Source organism: Clinocottus analis, unplaced genomic scaffold (assembly GCF_023055335.1).
Source record: "Clinocottus analis isolate CAN_PGR_092001 unplaced genomic scaffold, fCliAna1.0.p SCAF_17, whole genome shotgun sequence".
Classification (NCBI taxonomy): Eukaryota; Metazoa; Chordata; class Actinopteri; order Perciformes; family Cottidae; genus Clinocottus; species Clinocottus analis.
This window is the reverse complement of record NW_027175898.1, coordinates 16225392-16242047: the sequence shown is the minus strand read 5'-3', so window position 1 is coordinate 16242047 and position 16656 is coordinate 16225392. Positions and strand designations below refer to the sequence as shown.

At 45.9% G+C, this 16656-nt stretch overlaps 2 protein-coding genes across 5 annotated transcripts in view; both read left to right on the top strand.

Moving 5' to 3' along the window:
- Positions 1 to 3000, top strand: part of ppp2r3a (protein phosphatase 2, regulatory subunit B'', alpha) — a 52379-nt gene extending 49379 nt beyond the window's left edge. For all 4 annotated transcript variants that reach the window (XM_068580045.1, XM_068580047.1, XM_068580046.1 and 1 more), the window contains 6 exons: positions 210 to 258; positions 997 to 1086; positions 1175 to 1350; positions 1432 to 1550; positions 1662 to 1768; positions 2562 to 3000. In XM_068580045.1, the coding sequence (XP_068436146.1) occupies positions 210 to 258; positions 997 to 1086; positions 1175 to 1350; positions 1432 to 1550; positions 1662 to 1768; positions 2562 to 2658 (638 nt within the window). In that variant the 3' untranslated portion in view covers positions 2659 to 3000. The remainder of the gene's footprint in view (positions 1 to 209; positions 259 to 996; positions 1087 to 1174; positions 1351 to 1431; positions 1551 to 1661; positions 1769 to 2561) is intronic.
- Positions 3001 to 11738: 8738 nt separating this feature from the next.
- fndc3ba (fibronectin type III domain containing 3Ba) overlaps positions 11739 to 16656 on the top strand; it is an 82708-nt gene continuing 77790 nt past the window's right edge. The window contains 1 exon segment of the mRNA XM_068580100.1: positions 11739 to 11811. The gene's annotated coding sequence lies outside the window, so the exon portion shown is untranslated.

Here is a 16656-nt window from a genome sequence, read left to right as displayed (position 1 = left end):
CTCCCGCTGGCTGCTGCAGAAAACAACAGCTGTTTGTCCTCAACACTTCCTGATGAGACGCGTCACATGACCACTGAACCCAGCAGCGGTTCACTTCCTGGAGGCTTACGCAGGGAACCTCCTGCACAGCTGTTTGTTTGTTTGTTTGTTTGTTTGTGTGTCTTCTGAACAACAAAAATCTGATTTAGCTTCTTCTCCTCTTCCTCCAGCTTCATCCAACCGAATCATTGAGAGATTGTTTTCGGGCGCCGTCACTCGGTGAGTAGAAACACGCCGGTGATGACGAGATGGGGAAGTATGAAAAAGTAGCTCCGCCCCTTTTGAGGCTCAAAAGAGGCTCAAAATATCAGCAGCATCCATACAGGCATCTATATAAATGTTTATTCTTTTAATCAAACTATTGTCTCTCATTCATTTGAGTCATTTAAGGTTTACTGTATGCTTTGAATCCTCATTGTTAGTTTAAATACTACATTTTATCACTTACAAGACAAGAGATTTTGGTTAAAAATCATGTAAATGTAGTTTAAAGTCATGGAAATTTAGTTTAAAGTCATGTAAAAGTGGTATAAAGTCATGTAAATTTGATATAAAGTCAAGTAAAAGTGGTATAAAGTCATGTAAATTTAGATTAAAGTCAGGTAAAAGTGGTATAAAATCATGTAAATGTAGTATAAAGTCATGTAAAAGTTGTTTAAAGTAATGTAAAAGTAGTTTAAAGTCATGTAAAAGCGGTTTAAAGTCATGTAAAAGTAGTTTAAAGTCATTAAAATTTGCTTTAAAGTCATGTAGATTTAGTTAAAAATCATGTAAAAGTAGTTTAAAGTCATGTAAAAGTGGTTTAAAGTCATGTAAAAGTAGTTTAAAGTCATGTAAAAGTGGTTTAAAGTCATGTAAAAGTAGTTTAAAGTCATGTAAAAGTTGTATAAAATCATGTAAAAGTAGTTTAAAGTGATGTAAACGTAGTTTAAAGTTTAAATGTGAAACTCTCTCCAGGGGCAACGCCGTGCAGAGGGAAGGCCGGATGAGCTACGCCGAGTTCGTCTGGTTCCTCATGTCCGAGGAGGACAAGAAGAACCCCACCAGGTGAGTCGGCGGGGCGGAGCTTAACTTCTTCTTCTGCGCATGGCTCCGTGTGTGTAACTGTAACACAACTGGCCGCGTCCTCTCCCAGTATAGAGTACTGGTTCCGCTGCATGGACGTGGACGGCGACGGCGTGCTGTCCATGTTCGAGCTGGAGTACTTCTACGAGGAGCAGTGTGAGCGGATGGAGCGCATGGGCATCGAACCGCTGCCCTTCCAGGACTTGCTCTGCCAGATGCTCGACCTGGTCAAGCCCGAGAGCTCAGGTCCGTGTGGTGTTTCCCACGAGACACAAACAACAACACAAACAAACGGGATTTCAAGGATTCGTTTGTTTGCTCCTGCAGGTAACATCAGCCTCGGGGACCTGAAGCGCTGCCGCATGGCTCACATCTTCTACGACACCTTCTTCAACCTGGAGAAATACCTGGACCACGAACAGAGAGACCCGTTTGCTGTGCAAAAGGTGGGAACGCACAACTCCTAGATGTAACAATGTAGTTCATATCGTGCTAAAACATGCTATAATCTGGATATTTTCCTGTGTGTGTGTGTGTGTGTGTGTGTGTGGTTGCAGGACGTGGATAGTGAAGGTCCAGAGCCGTCTGATTGGGATAAATACGCTTCAGAGGAGTACGAGATTCTGGTTGCAGAGGAGACAGCGAACGAGCAGCTGCATGAGGGGTACGACACACACACACACACACACACACACACACACACACACACACACACACACACACACACACACACACACACTTACTTACCGTGAAAGTCGGGTTACAAGCCGCTCCTACCTTCGGTGGGTGTCCTCGCCGTAGCAAGCTAGCGCTGCTGCTGCTAGCTCCCCGCTGCCCGAGTCGGGGCTGGTCCAGCGACCTTCAGTGGTTGTCTCGGAGCTAGCGGAGAGCTAGCAGCGAGCTAGCAGCGAGCTAGCAGCGAGCTAGCAGCGGCACTAGCTGGCTACAGCGGGGACACCCACCGAAGGTATAGGAGCGGCTTGTAACCCGACTTTTACAGTAAACTTCTATACACACTCTTATACTTCTATACACACTCTTATACTTCCATACGCACTCTTATACTTCTATACACACTCTTATACTTCCATGCACACTCTTATACTTCCATACACACTCTTATACTTCCATACACACTCTTATACTTCCATACGCACTCTTATACTTCCATACGCACTCTTATACTTCCATACACACTCTTATACTTCCATACGCACTCTTATACTTCCATACGCACTCTTATACTTCCATACACACTCTTATACTTCCATACACATTCTTATACTTCCATACACACTCTTATACTTCCATACATGCAATCAGGTAAATTTTCCAGTCTTTGAAATACTATCAATCTTTTCAAAAGGCAGTTTTTTGTTCATTTAAAGAAGACACGCCCCTTTTTAAATGTCTTGTACCTGAAGGTGAGCGTAACTCGGTCCGTGTCGTGTCCGCAGGTCCTTTGACGACGACTACGAATCCGAGGAGCTTCACGTTACAGGAGAGATTGGGAATAAAATGGAAAAACTGGTCATATCGGACCTGACGGCATAGAACTCCTTTTTTTTTTCTTTTTTTTTTTTAGGTGGAATTCCTGGGCTTTTCTTCTTTCTGGAAAACAAACAGGAATGCAGCGACGGAAACACGGACGTTAAAGACATGAAGCTGTTTCTCGATGACTCTGGAGTTCCCTAAAGACGGACTCAACTTTTTTTTTTGGTGTGTGAGTGTGTGTGTGTGTGTGTGTGTGTGTGTGTGTGTGTGTGTGTGTGTGTGAGAGAGACCGTAAACCAGTACTGTTCTGTGTCTGGTGCAATAACACATCTGTAGTCGCATACAGAGAACAATGTCACTGCCTCCAGCTCTGTGCTGCGTCCGAGAGAACAAAGCCAACGATGGGGAAAAGAGGAGGGGGAGGGGGGGAGGAGGAAGAGGAGGAAGAAGAGGAGGGGGGGGGGTCAAATAACGTCATTGTGAATTTTCTACAGACAATCCTGCCAGCGGACAACAATCATCTTGGAGGGACTAGAGGATGGAAACAGAAGATTTGGGGATACGCACCAACACACTGCCGTCCGCCGCTCCTCACTGTGTTCCTCTAGAGGAAGCCGTTAAACCTTCAGGAGTCGTAACAGCGCCGCTCTGTGGCCGCTCTGTGCTACTGCAGGCCGCACAACTTATCCAAGAGGGAAGAGTTCAGGTCACCGCGCTGCCCAAGATGCTCTATTGTGAGTGCAGAGGTATCACTGCGCTGCCCTTTCTCAAATCTTTTTTTTTTATTTCAATTTTTTTTTTTTTTTGGACATATCGAGCTCTCTGGAAGAGTTGCCCACACATTTCCAACCCGTAACGTTTTGTCACACAATAGATGCGCAACAGACAGACAGACAGCAGCGAGTTGTTGTTGTTGTTGTTGTTGTTGTTGTTGTTGTGCAGTTATCCAGCACAACATGTCACATCACCTGGGAAACTTATTTTTCATCTGCCGTTCAAAATGTATGCCAAAAAAAAACATATTGTCATTTCACTGCTTCTCCATCTCATTGTTGTGCACCGTTTGTTTGTTTATGGAGCATCCGTTGTCCCTGTAACACACACACACACACACACACACACCACTAAAGATGCCGCTTAGGGACTCAGTTCATGTGAATGATGAAAAGGTTTATTCTCACATCTTCTAGTCGCTTGGAGTCTGCAGATAGTTTCCTGACATTCGTCTCTTGAGGTTGTTTGTTTGTTTTTGGGTCGCGTCACCGTCAGTTGACTTTTGCTTTAAGCACCGACTTCCTTCCTTTTTATTTTATTAAAACGTCGGCAGAAGTCTCAGTGACGGATGTTTGAGAACCTGCAAATAAAATCTAAAACTAATTCCATCGACAAAGACACGAGAGGGGAGATTTAGCCTTTTTAACATTTGAATGAACTCAACCTTTGACTGCTTTATCTGCCGGGGACAGGTGTGTGTGTGTATGTATGTGTGTGCCTGTGTGTGTGTGTGTGTGTGTGTGTGTGTGTGTGTGTGTGTGTGTGTGTGTGTGTGTGTGTGTGTGTGTGTGTGTGTGTGTGTGCGCGCACACTGCCCTGACTGTAGCAGCTCTTTAGCCGCCTGTGTTTGCTTAGAGATGACTGATAGAGGGGCAGCTTTTAGGAGCGTGTGATGTGTAGCTCTCAGTTTCGGGCCGTGTGTACGTCATAGTTGTTGCCATGGGGATGGTGTGTGTGTATGTCTGTGTGTGTGTGTGTGTGTGTGTGTGTGTGTGTGTGCTTGTATAACTCTTTAATTAGGAATGGGACAGGTTTTGTACCCATTGACTTCAAATTCACTGACATAAACCTCCTGTACTGGCACTTACTGTACACACACACACACACACACCACAGTTGCCCCTTCTGCTCTATAGCCGTTGCAAATGTGCCCCACTGTGTATAAAACTATATTATAATAATAATAACTCCATGATAAGCCATTATAAATATAACGGCTCTTATTTTTGATGTACTCTGATGGTTTGTATTGCTGTGCCACTGTGTGGCTCGGGGGGGGGGGGTTAAGTTATGTTGGATGTGTGTGTACAGTTGTGTGTGTGTGTGCGTGTAAGGTTGTGTGTTCGATGCCCGATGGATTTCATCCGCAGAAGAGGAGGAAACCTCCGGAGGAACTGCTCTGACAATCACAAAAAAATATGAGAAACTGATGACACACACACACACACACACACACACACACACACACACACACACACACACACACACACACACACACTCCCGAGGAGACCCGCTCATCCAAACAGTATTTAAGAAGAGCTGCTGACGGCGTCTCCAGTCGCGAGGAGAGAAAGCCATGCAGGACTTTTATTTTGAAAATACAGCCCTACTTTGAGAAGACTTTTATTTTGATGTACTTCCTCTGTGCCGTGGGGACTTGAGTCGGCTGAGATGTTGGTTTTCTTTCTGTCTCTTTCTTTTTCTCTTATTTCCTTTCTTTTCTTGGCCACGCCCCCTTTTATTTGTTGCTTTTGTCTGAAGTTTAAAAAGTTTAAATAAAGATGTTTCAAGAATATTAACTCTGCTGTGAAGGTTCTTTACAGTTGCCCACACACACACACACACACACACACACTCTCTGCATGTTCGTCATCATTCCCTCCTTGTGCACACACACTGCACAGTGAGTGTGTTTGTCTGCAGGTCGCTGCCTCTGGAAATATGAAGTGTTATAACTTTATTTATTTTGTATTCAGCATCAAACCAAAAGGTCAAACTGAGTTACTTTGTACAAAGAAAAGCTGCTTCTGCTGGCTACTGCACAACAAACAGAAACACAGTAAAAGGTTAAAAAGAAAACACAACACACAGTAACAGTGTTACACAATCAGAGTATAAAGTATAAAGTACACTTTGCGTCACTACAGCTGGTCGTGACGTGAAGTTCACGGTTCATCCTCATGTGACGGGAAGTTTCTGAGTTTCTTGTACATATTACTTACTTTCTTGAACATAGTACCTCCTTTCTAGTACATATTACTACCTTTCTGTACATAGTACCATATTCATGGTACATATTACCTCCTTTTCTTGAACATAATACCTCCTTTCTAGTACATATCACTACATTTCTTGTACATATTACCACATTCATGGTACATATTACTACCTTCTTGTACATAGTACCTCCTTTCTAGTACATATTACCAGATTTCTGTACATATTACCATCTTTATAGAACATAGTACTTCCTTTCTAGTACATATTATCTCCTTATGTACATATTACTACCTTTCTGTAAATATTACCACATTCATGGTACATATTACTACCTTCTTGTACATAGTACCTCCTTTCTAGTACATATTACCTCCATTTCTTGTACATATTACTACCTTTATATACATAGTACCACCTTTCTGGTACATATTACTACATTTCTGGTACATATTACTACATTTCTGGTACATATTACTACCTTTATATACATGGTACCACCTTTCTGGTACATATTACTACATTTCTGGTACATATTACTACATTTCTGGTACATATTACTACATTTCTTGTACATATTACTACATTTCTTGTACATATTACTACATTTCTGGTACATATTACTACATTTCTTGTACATATTACTACATTTCTGGTACATATTACTACATTTCTGATACATATTACTACAATTCTTGTACATATTACTACATTTCTTGTACATATTATTAAATTTCTTGTACATATTACTACCTTTATATACATAGTACCACCTTTCTTGTACATATTACTACATTTCTGGTACATATTACAACATTTCTTGTACATATTACTACCTTTATATACGTCGTACTACCTTTCTGGTACATATTACTAAATTTCTGGTACATATTACTACATTTCTGGTACATATTGCTACATTTCTTGTACATATTACTACATTTCTGGTACATATTACTACATTTCTTGTACATATTACTGCCTTTCTTGTACCTTAGCACCACCTTGAAGATGTTGTGTCGCTCTACAGGCGCACGTCCATTTTGACCCTTTAATAGACTTCAAACTGGGATTTAAAATGTAATTCGTGGCAAACTGGTTTTCTGCCATTACAAAGTGGATTATGGTCCTGACCACGATGACGGTCGTGTGGATGGAGCCACAGCAACCGTCGGCATGCCGACATGTTTGTGATGCGAGCAGCTCGCCTCCGTCGGAGGTCAGAGACCAGCGCTCGTTGTTTCAAACGGCTCGTTGTTGTTTTGCTTCACAAATGTCAGAAACAAAGCAGCGAGTCCACCGGCTCCCTGAGCCGCTGACGCTCCTCTTCCTCCTCCTCCTCCTCCTCCTCCTCCTCCCCGCTGGTGTGTGTGAGCGACCCCACGGCCCCGCATGATGTCACCCTGTGATGTCACCCTGTGACGTCACGGCTGTGGAAGCAACTCCTCTGATCGGAGAGTCGGAGCAGCGCTGCAGGACTCAGGGTCGTGATGTCATCCTGGATGGAAGTAAAGTGTTAAACATCAGCGTTCCTCTCAGTATTTGTGGCTCTTCTCGTGTCGTTGTGTGTCTTTATCTTCATGACAAAGCGTTCTCGGCTTTAATAACTGAGAACACTGCGACTCGGCGGCGCTGCGTGATGACGCGTGACCTTTGACCTCGTCGTGTCCATGAAGGTGTGACCACGCATAATGATTCGTTACGCGTGTGTGTGTGTGTTCTCGTTAAAGACTTAAAAGTGTCCAGAAGTGGTGAAAGTAGCAGAATTGAGGACGGAAAGGTGGAAACGAAGATAAGAGAGAAACACGCAGGAAGAAAAAGAGTTTCTTTATTTTAACATTTTAACATGAAAATGTTTGTGATCCTGATGACGAGCAACAAAGTGTTGAAGAGGAAAAACCATGTGATGCAATGTGATGGAAAGAAGAGGATGATGGAAATATAGAGGGGGGAGGGGGAGGAGAGAGAGGGAGAGAGAGAGAGAGAGAGAGAGAGAGAGAGAGAGAGAGAGAGAGAGAGAGAGAGAGACATGCCTGCTCATGTTGAGCTTTGTGTTGACTCCTTTGAACTCAGATGAGCCAAATTCCATCTTCACATCTATGGGAGACACACACACACACACACACACACACACACACACACACACACACACACACACACACACACACACACACACACACAGAAGCGCAGCTATCATGTTCCATTCGAGTCTTCCAGCGTTTGTTATCATCTGTTACCTGGTCGTGTCTTCTCTGGTGTCTACACACACACACACACACACACACACACACACACGCTGACGTAGACACAACATACATACATAAATTCATACATAAACACACACACACAAATGCATGTAAGAGCAAAGGCATAATCAACGTTTTAAAGGCCACAAGGCTGCAGTCTCTCTCTCTCTCTCTCTCTCTCTCTCTCTCCGTCCCGTACGAACATACAGTGCATGTGCACGTGCACGTGCACACATCGTACGCCCGTGCACATTCCTCTCGCTTCAAAAAGACCTCTGGTGAACTGAGTGTGTGATTACAGGGCTCCGCTTTTAAAAGAGGTGAAACAAATCTGAGAGAGAGAGAGAGAGAGAGAGAGAGAGAGAGAGAGAGAGAGAGAGAGAGAGAGAGAGAGAGCAGCTGGGTTGGTGGTAAAACATCTGGTGGCTGTGGAGGCCAGAGGAGGGGGGGGGGGGGGGGAGCTGCTCGTTCCTCCTCTTCCTGCTTCTCTTTAGCTTAGCATCGTTTTTCTTGTCCATTAATACAGTAGATTTACAGTAGATGTCCCTCACTAGTTTTGGCGTGTTGCTCATGCAACTTCTGACAGGAAGTGATGTGAAAGTTGCTCACACGAGAAAAAAAACATGTTCCCATGAGAGCTGAGGCAAAGTTTATGTGATGATGAAGATCATGTGACACGACTGAAAGCTCCAAGACGGCGACTGGACACAGAGGTCACGAGGTCAGACTGTAAAGACCGCTTTAGAAATATAGAGAAGCCGATGACACACATATGGAAACATTCGATGTGACAATGTTTTAGATTATATTTTGGATTATTTTTCCCGAGTAATGCTGTTTCTTATAAAAAAAAAAACAGATACTTAGAGGATATAGCTAGTAAATAGCAACTAAATAGCTAAATAGCGACAAAATAGCTACAAAATAGCTACTAAATCTAAATAGTTAAATAGCTACTAAATAGCAACTAAATAGCTAAATAGCTACTAAATAGCTACTAAATCTAAATAGTTAAATAGCTACTAAATAGCTACTAAATAGCTAAATAGCTACTAAATAGCTACTACTCTAGCTAAATGCTAATTCAGTGCATTCAGTCCTCTGTCCTGCAGATGCATGAGACTCATTTCATTATTTTTTAGACACAAAACACATTTTTCAAACACGCATCACCCGGTTTGTTGAACTGGTGTCACACTGGTTCTGCACACTGGTTCTGCAGCTGCACTGGTTCTCTCTCTGCGCGTCACTGGTGCTGTTGGTGTGTGAGGAGAATGTTTCTACATCACTCGCTCCTCCAGGATGACTTTGTGTTTATTGAATAGAACTGAATTTAATGGATTTCCTCACAGCCTCACTGTCCTGACGAGGAGACTTTTCCTTTTTTCTTCTTCTTCTGGCTTAGAATTACACCAGTGGCTGTTTTCTTAGTGCCGCTGCTGGAATGTGTGTGTGTGTGCGCGTGTGTGTGTGTGTGTGTGTGTGTGTGTTTGCCAACAGAGAGAAATCTAGAACTCAGGGGCAACGGGTGTATTTGGCTGAGTCTGTTTGCTCGAATAAATACAGAAAGAAAAAGAGGCCGACGACGCTGCTGGAGACAAACGCAGCAGAAGTAAAAACGCTGTTTTTATTTTAACAGATTCTTTTTTCTTCTTCTGTTCGTTGCACTTTTTTCTTTATGCAACTTGTAGTCATGTTAATGCAACATTGTCTTCTCTTTACAGAGGTTTTCTTCACATTTTCCTCACAATTCCCTCCATGTTTTCCTCATGTTTTCTCAACAGCCATCAGTCAAAGCGTGCGTGCGTTCAACCTCTGCTGAATCCACACATGACATAACTTCTGCTCTTCTTTAAATCTCATTCTGGTGGATAACCGCTGGAGGGATCACTCAGTCAAAGTCGTGGGGTTGCTAGTCAGACTCCGTGCAACAGGTTTAACCCTCTGATCCGGACACGTGCAGGTTGACGCCGACGCCTTCATGTCAGGCTGCAACACGCCGCAGATCCCCCCGACAGGGACGAGTACACATGTGCACATGTAACACGGGCTGTCATGAGTTCAGGTGATGCGTGTGGAGGAGTCGCCTCTTCACGGATGCATCCGTCAGGTCTGGTGGAGGTGATTCATTGCAGCACGTTCATAGAGACACTCATGAGGCGGTGTAGGGTTCACTGCTGCCACCAGAGGGACTTTGACCTGTTGACGGTTGTTCTGGAGGTCTGACCCACTGCAGACCGACACGCTGCAGACCGACACGCTGCAGACCGACACGCTGCAGACCGACACGCTGCAGACTGACACGCTGCAGACACGCTGCAGACTGACACGCTGCAGACCGACACGCTGCAGGCCGACACGCTGCAGACCGACACGCTGCAGACCGACACGCTGCAGACCGACACGCTGCAGACCGACACGCTGCAGACTGACACGCTGCAGACACGCTGCAGACTGACACGCTGCAGACCGACACGCTGCAGGCCGACACGCTGCAGACCGACACGCTGCAGACACGCTGCAGGCCGACACGCTGCAGACACGCTGCAGACTGACACGCTGCAGACACGCTGCAGACCGACACGCTGCAGACACGCTGCAGACAGACACGCTGCAGACAGACACGCTGCAGGCCGACACGCTGCAGGCCGACACGCTGCAGGCCGACACGCTGCAGACCGACACGCTGCAGGCCGACACGCTGCAGGCCGACACGCTGCAGACCGACACGCTGCAGACCGACACGCTGCAGACCGACACGCTGCAGACCGACACGCTGCAGGCCGACACGCTGCAGACCGACACGCTGCAGACAGACACGCTGCAGGCCGACACGCTGCAGACCGACACGCTGCAGACAGACACGCTGCAGACACGCTGCGGGCCGACACGCTGCAGACACGCTGCAGACCGACATGCTGCAGGCCGACACGCTGCAGACACGCTGCAGACACGCTGCAGACAGACGACTTTTGCATTATGTTACGTCTAAAGACGACACTTTTTATGTCTTAATAAAGATATTTTTTCAGTGATGTTGGTAAATATTGATGTTGTTTTTCTGCGCAGCGCTTTGCTGTTGCAGGTTCTGTGTCCTGATGACACGATCAACACAAACCAGTCTGGACTGGATCCGGCTCGCTTTCTATTTGCAAAAGAGTTCAACGCCAAGCTGATTCTGCCCCGACGTCACAGGAACGCTCTCAGGCCCAAAATACAACATTGATGTGTTTAAAAAAAATGAAGGAAACTAAACAAATGGAATAATGATGTCAGAATGGTGCACTGAAAAAATATACTTTGGTTTAAACTAAAAAAAAAAGTTGAATTTATTAGTTTTTCTCAAATTATATTTTTTAATTGGTTGAAACTAGAAAATTTAATTAAACATGAAGGAAAAAAATCACATTCATACAAAGTAAAATTATTAATTATTATGAAGACTTTTTTTCAGTTTGGTACAACTTAATTTTTTCATTTGGAAAAAACAATATTTTTAATTACATTAAAGTAAATATTTTACTTTACAGTAAAGTGTGGTTTTCTAAAAAATAAAATTTTTTTGTAGTTAAAACAGCTTCAAAGTGTTGAATCTCTACATTAAATATTGCATAAAACACATCAACAGATACAAAACAAACTCTGCACCTTAAATACTTCATAAAGGGTCTAAAACCTTCTTGTCTGCATGAACTTAAAGCCCCACGCTGCTGGAAGAGAGGAGCACGCGCTCGTCCTCCGTCCCGCAGGTGAAGCAGCAGCTTTTGGGGGAATTGAGCCTTTTTTCCTGCGCGCGCAGAGTATTACGGTAAGGGGGCGGGCTCTGGCCTCCATGTGCGTCGCGTTTTGATTGACATGGCGGAGTCTTCCCCCAGTACGCGTCGCGCCGCGCCAGCAGACAGGCAAGACCCGACCCTGGGAATAAAAAAACACGCAGCAGCCGCCTCGTCTGAAGACTCATTTCATTCGCAGCGAGGTGAGTTTCTTCTTCTCGCTTTTTCTCTCTCGCGCGCCGCCGAGGCAGCGACGGCAATGGCGGCCGACGGAGTCGATGTAGAAAAAGTTTTTTTAGAAAGTGCGTGTCTCTGACTGAGTGTGTGTGTGTCAGTGTGTGTGTGTGTGTGTCTGTGTGTGTGTGTGTGTGGAGAGCTGAGCGCTGACGCCGGCAGTCTGGGCCACTTGGCCGGCAGAGAGGAAAAAGGAAAAGCCGCTCCTGCTGCTGCTGCTGCGGAACTTTTTTTTTTTTTTTTGGGTGCAAAAACCCCCCAAAAAATAACAGAAAAAAGGAGAGAAACGCTGAAGTTCCCGGAGGAAGAGCACCGTGTTGCTTCTCGGCGCAAGAGGAGAGGTGGGGGACGGCAGCAGTTGTGCTCTTTGTGGTCCCGATTCCTCCGCTTTTTCTCGAAAGAATGTGTTTGTGTCTCCGAGGACTTCAGATGGAGTGAGTGCGCAACAGGAGGAAGACTTTCTCTCCCTCTCTTTCTCCCTCTTTTCTTTTCTTTCTGCAAAAACAAAATCGCTGCTTTTTTTCTTTCTTTCTGTCGTGTTTTGAGGCCGTTTGCTTAAAAAAAACACACAAATAAATCAGGAAATGGAGACTTTTTATAGCTGGAAAACAACTCCTTTAAGGAAGATGCTGAGGCAGACAAATATGACAGAGAGAGAGAGAGAGAGGAGGAGGAGGGGGGGGGGGTGTTGCGAAATCATTTGATTTGGCGCTGTGTGGAGTGCGTTATTACGCATTTTGGGTGCCTGTTGGCCAGTGGAGAGGAGCTGCGTGGGGTTGGAAACACTTTGCCTGGAAGTTTGTGCGCGATGGCAGAATGCAGGAAGAAAGGGAAAGAGAAAAATCCAAACTCCAGCATATCCTAGCATTCCTTCCAGCCAGTCTCTCTCTCTCTCTCTCTCTCTCTCTCTCTCTCTCTCTCTCTCTCTCTCTCTCTCTCTCTCCCCTCTCTCAGAAAATGACTACGTGTCTGTCTGTTTGTGCAGGGAAGACAAATCTCCCTCTCTCTCTCTCTCTCTCTCTCTCTCTCTCTCTCTCTCTCTCTCTCTGATGCAGACGTGGAAATCAAACATTGGTCTCCTGCTTGGAGCGATCGATTATCCGCCTTTCCGCGTACACGCGCATGAAAAAGTAGTCCCCCAGGGAAGAGAGAGGGGGGGGGGATGTGCCAGCTATAGGTGTGTGTGTGTGTGTGTGTGTGTGTGTGTGTGTGTGTGTGTGTGTGTGTGTTTTAATAAGATGCACACACAAAAGATGGCAGGAGCGACCAATTTTATTGCTGGTTGTGCATGAAGTTATTAATAAAGACGTCATAACGCGTCTGAGTGGCGGGTCACGCTGTCATGATTAGCATGAGAGTGTGTGTGTGTGTGTGTGTGTGTGTGTGTGTGTGTGTGTGTGGCGGGGGGGGGGGGGGTCTGGATCCAGTGGGCACGTTGGAGAATATATGAGGAAGAAAACACACACGCACACGTATACACACGCGCGCGCACTTTTTTTTTTGAGGGATAAGAGAGAGAGAAGTGAGGGAGAAATCCGATCCCAAATACATGACGTCACATGACATTCCTTTGGTGAAAGGCTGATGTGGCCTTGTAATTTTTTCTTCTTCTTCTGTGAAAAACTGATATCTGACTTTTTTGTTTAGTGTGGTCAGAGTGTGTGTGTGTGTGTGTGTGTGTGTGAGGGGAGGGGGGGGGGGGGGATTTGCTACCCGCTGAAAAGGTGCGTTTGGGTCCAGGTGAGAGCAGAGGAATTATCTCTTTCGCTGCACGAGCAGCCGATTTTTTTTCTTCTTGAGGCATCAAAAAAAGTCTCAGGATCAAGAGTTTATGGTTCTGGACGACGTGCCGGCCGATGGAGACGAGTTCCTTTCAGTTGAAAGCGGCGGTTTCTCTCCTCAAACTTCTCAAAGTCCTTTTTTTTTTTTTTTTCGAAATGTCTAATTTCCAATTCGGGCCCTCCGTGACCTTCAGATGTCAACAGTTACTTAACAGGAAAGATAGGGTTTCATATCGGGGACGCTCTGGTTTTAGCCCCTGCAGCTCGAGCGTGTGTGTGTGTGTGTGTGTGTGTATGTGTGTGTGTGAGAAACAAACGCTGCAGATCACAGAAGGATAAGTGCGATCCATACTATCGGAAGCTGTGTGTGTTTTTTTGTTTTTCCCCCCACAGGTCGAGTTCTCCCCCCGTATCTGTCTTAACGCGCCGAGCGAGGTTTATATATCGCCGCCCTCTGGAAGTTAAGCCTCTTTTGGGTTTCCACATCTCCGCACAATGAGGACGTAAACAAAAGCTCTCGCGGGCCGACCGGCCGAAGCCGTGTTCCGCTGAGCAAATACAATAAAAATAAAAAGTAAAAACCCAGGATGAAAACTGGTGTTCCAGCGTCGGTAATGACAGGCCGCGGCCAGCTTTTTTTCATGTGTGTTTGAGTCTCGCTGGCAGCGTGCAGAGCCGAGGAATGCGTTGCTGGAGGATGTAAACCAGCAGAATGTGAGGAGAGACTCGCACCCCGAACTGATGCAATTGCAAGCAAGTGAATTTCCTTGTTAAAAAAAAAGAAAAATCCCCCTTTTTTGTGTAAAACTGAAAGCACTGCAATCAAATAACGGAGCAGAGAGAGCGGCGTCGGGCCTGCAGTCCAGCTCGAGGGGAGAGTGTTGTTGTTGTTGCTGCTTCGGCTTTTTCCTCGGACGCCGGCGACCTCCGACCCCGACGCACGACGGGGTTCGACCCAGCCGAGTGGGCCGAACCCCGTCGCCACGCCCCCACGTGCGGCCGGACGCGACTCCGCAGCTGCTTTTGTTTAGTCCCGCCCTCATCGGGTTTGTTTTAGTCCAGTGAACCAGGATTTTCTTGTAGGGGGATGTGTGGGAAGGTATTTCCCAGCATGCATCGTTTGGAAAGCGAATTTTCTGACATTTTTATAGACCAAATAAGCAATCGATGAATCCAGAAGACAATCAAGATGAAACGCAGTCTGTGTAGCGATGAGTTTATCCACCATTTCAACTCCTCGCCCACAACGGCCGCTGTGGCGACGACGTTTATAACGTTTCATTCGCCCCCGACGAGCTTTCCCGTATCTGGAACGTGTCCTGCCGTTAGTTAGTCGGCCTTTTCCGACGTGCTGCCGGTCGTGACCATCGGCTTCTCCCAATGCAACAGGTGTGCTTCCCAGAAAGATGGCCGCCGTCGCTGCTAGCGTGTAGCAGGAGGCTTCCGGCTCGCCGGGAGCTTCAACTTCTCGGTGGGATGGACGCGTTTCACGCTCGGCGGGGTCAAGAGGTCAAGGGGTCGACGATGCCGTGTGTCTCTCTCTCCTCTGACATGTGAGAGGCGACACCGAGCCAATCCTTTATTCATATTAAACACAACAAGTGGCTTCATTGGGACGATGGTAACGTAAAAGTGTTACAAGCCGCTCCGACCTGAGAGGTGATGTTACATAAAACGCTTTCCTGGAAAGCAACGACCTCGTGTGTTTATGATGCCGAGCTCCATCCTGTTTGTGTCAGCGACTCCACGCTCATTTACAACGTGGCAGGAGGTTTTTTCTTTTATTAATGTTCTGCCGTTATCAAACTTTTCTCGGGGAAAGTTCTTGCTTTTGTTTTTTTATTTCTTTTGTTTTCATTTTGCTTTTAAATGAGACTTTGGTCAAATGAAACTCAGGCAACAGGTTTCATTCTCATGACGCTGCTCGCTATCTTCTGCTGCATGCTTTCGCTTTCCATTTCCCAGCTTTTGGTTCCCTCCTTCCCTTCCTCCCTTCCTCCCTCCCTCCCTCCCTCCCTCCCTCCCTCCTCTGTTTCTTAGCGTCTCTCCCACATGAGCGGTAGCTTTTTGTTGAAGTATCCCAGCATCTCATGTTTGCTTGGCACAGAGCTGTAATGTTTACCCTCCTCTCTTTCTTCCTCCCTCCCTCTCTCTCTTCTTCTCCAGTGCCCGTTTCCACTTCTTTCTCTTTTTGTCTCCCTTGATAATTTCCTGCATTGTTGACGGGTGATTTAGAAGAAGATAAAAGAACTCTTTTCAACCCGTCTGCCTCCTCCTGTCCTTCTCCTCTCCTCCTCCTCTCTTCCTCCTCTCCTTTTCTCTCCTCCTCTGTAATGTCAAACAATCTCAGTCCGTTCTGTTCCTAGCTTGAAAAGTTTGGATCTGACATTTGGAGCGATGTTCTGCTGACTCTCGACAGACTGCTGCATGAGTAGAAAACTCCTCCTGATCGTCATGCAACGTCTCAGCTGTCTTAAACTTTTTGAACCGGCGCGTTCGTCACGTCGTGGCTTCAAATGTCTCGTTCTGTCCAAAACCCCCAAAAGACCTTTGACTCCTGAAAACACCTCAAACTGCAGCAGCACAATGCGTCGCTGCTGCGTTTGCGTCGCATTTCGCAATGAAAACAGAAACAAATTCCCGAGTTCCTCCATCGGCCGCGACGGCGCGTCTGATGAGAAAACACCGCGGATTCACCGAGAAGGAGAGGAGTCGCTAGTGGGAGCCTTTTATGTTTTATATAAGACGTTTATATCGAGTATTAATAACAACACACGCCCGATATCGTGTTTGGAATCCAGTAATTTCGGCTGTCGAGCTCTCGTCAGTCGATAAAGTTTAGAAACAGCTAGCTAAAGAGCTAGCAGAAGAGCTAGATGTAGAGCTAGCTAAGGAGCTAGCTGAAGAGATGCCTTCTGGTGTGTGTGTGTGTGTGTGTGTGTGTGTGTGTGGGCAGCTGGCTGATCAAGGGTGCACCTGTACACACACAGAACACCGACTTAACACACACGCATGAAACACACACATGCACAC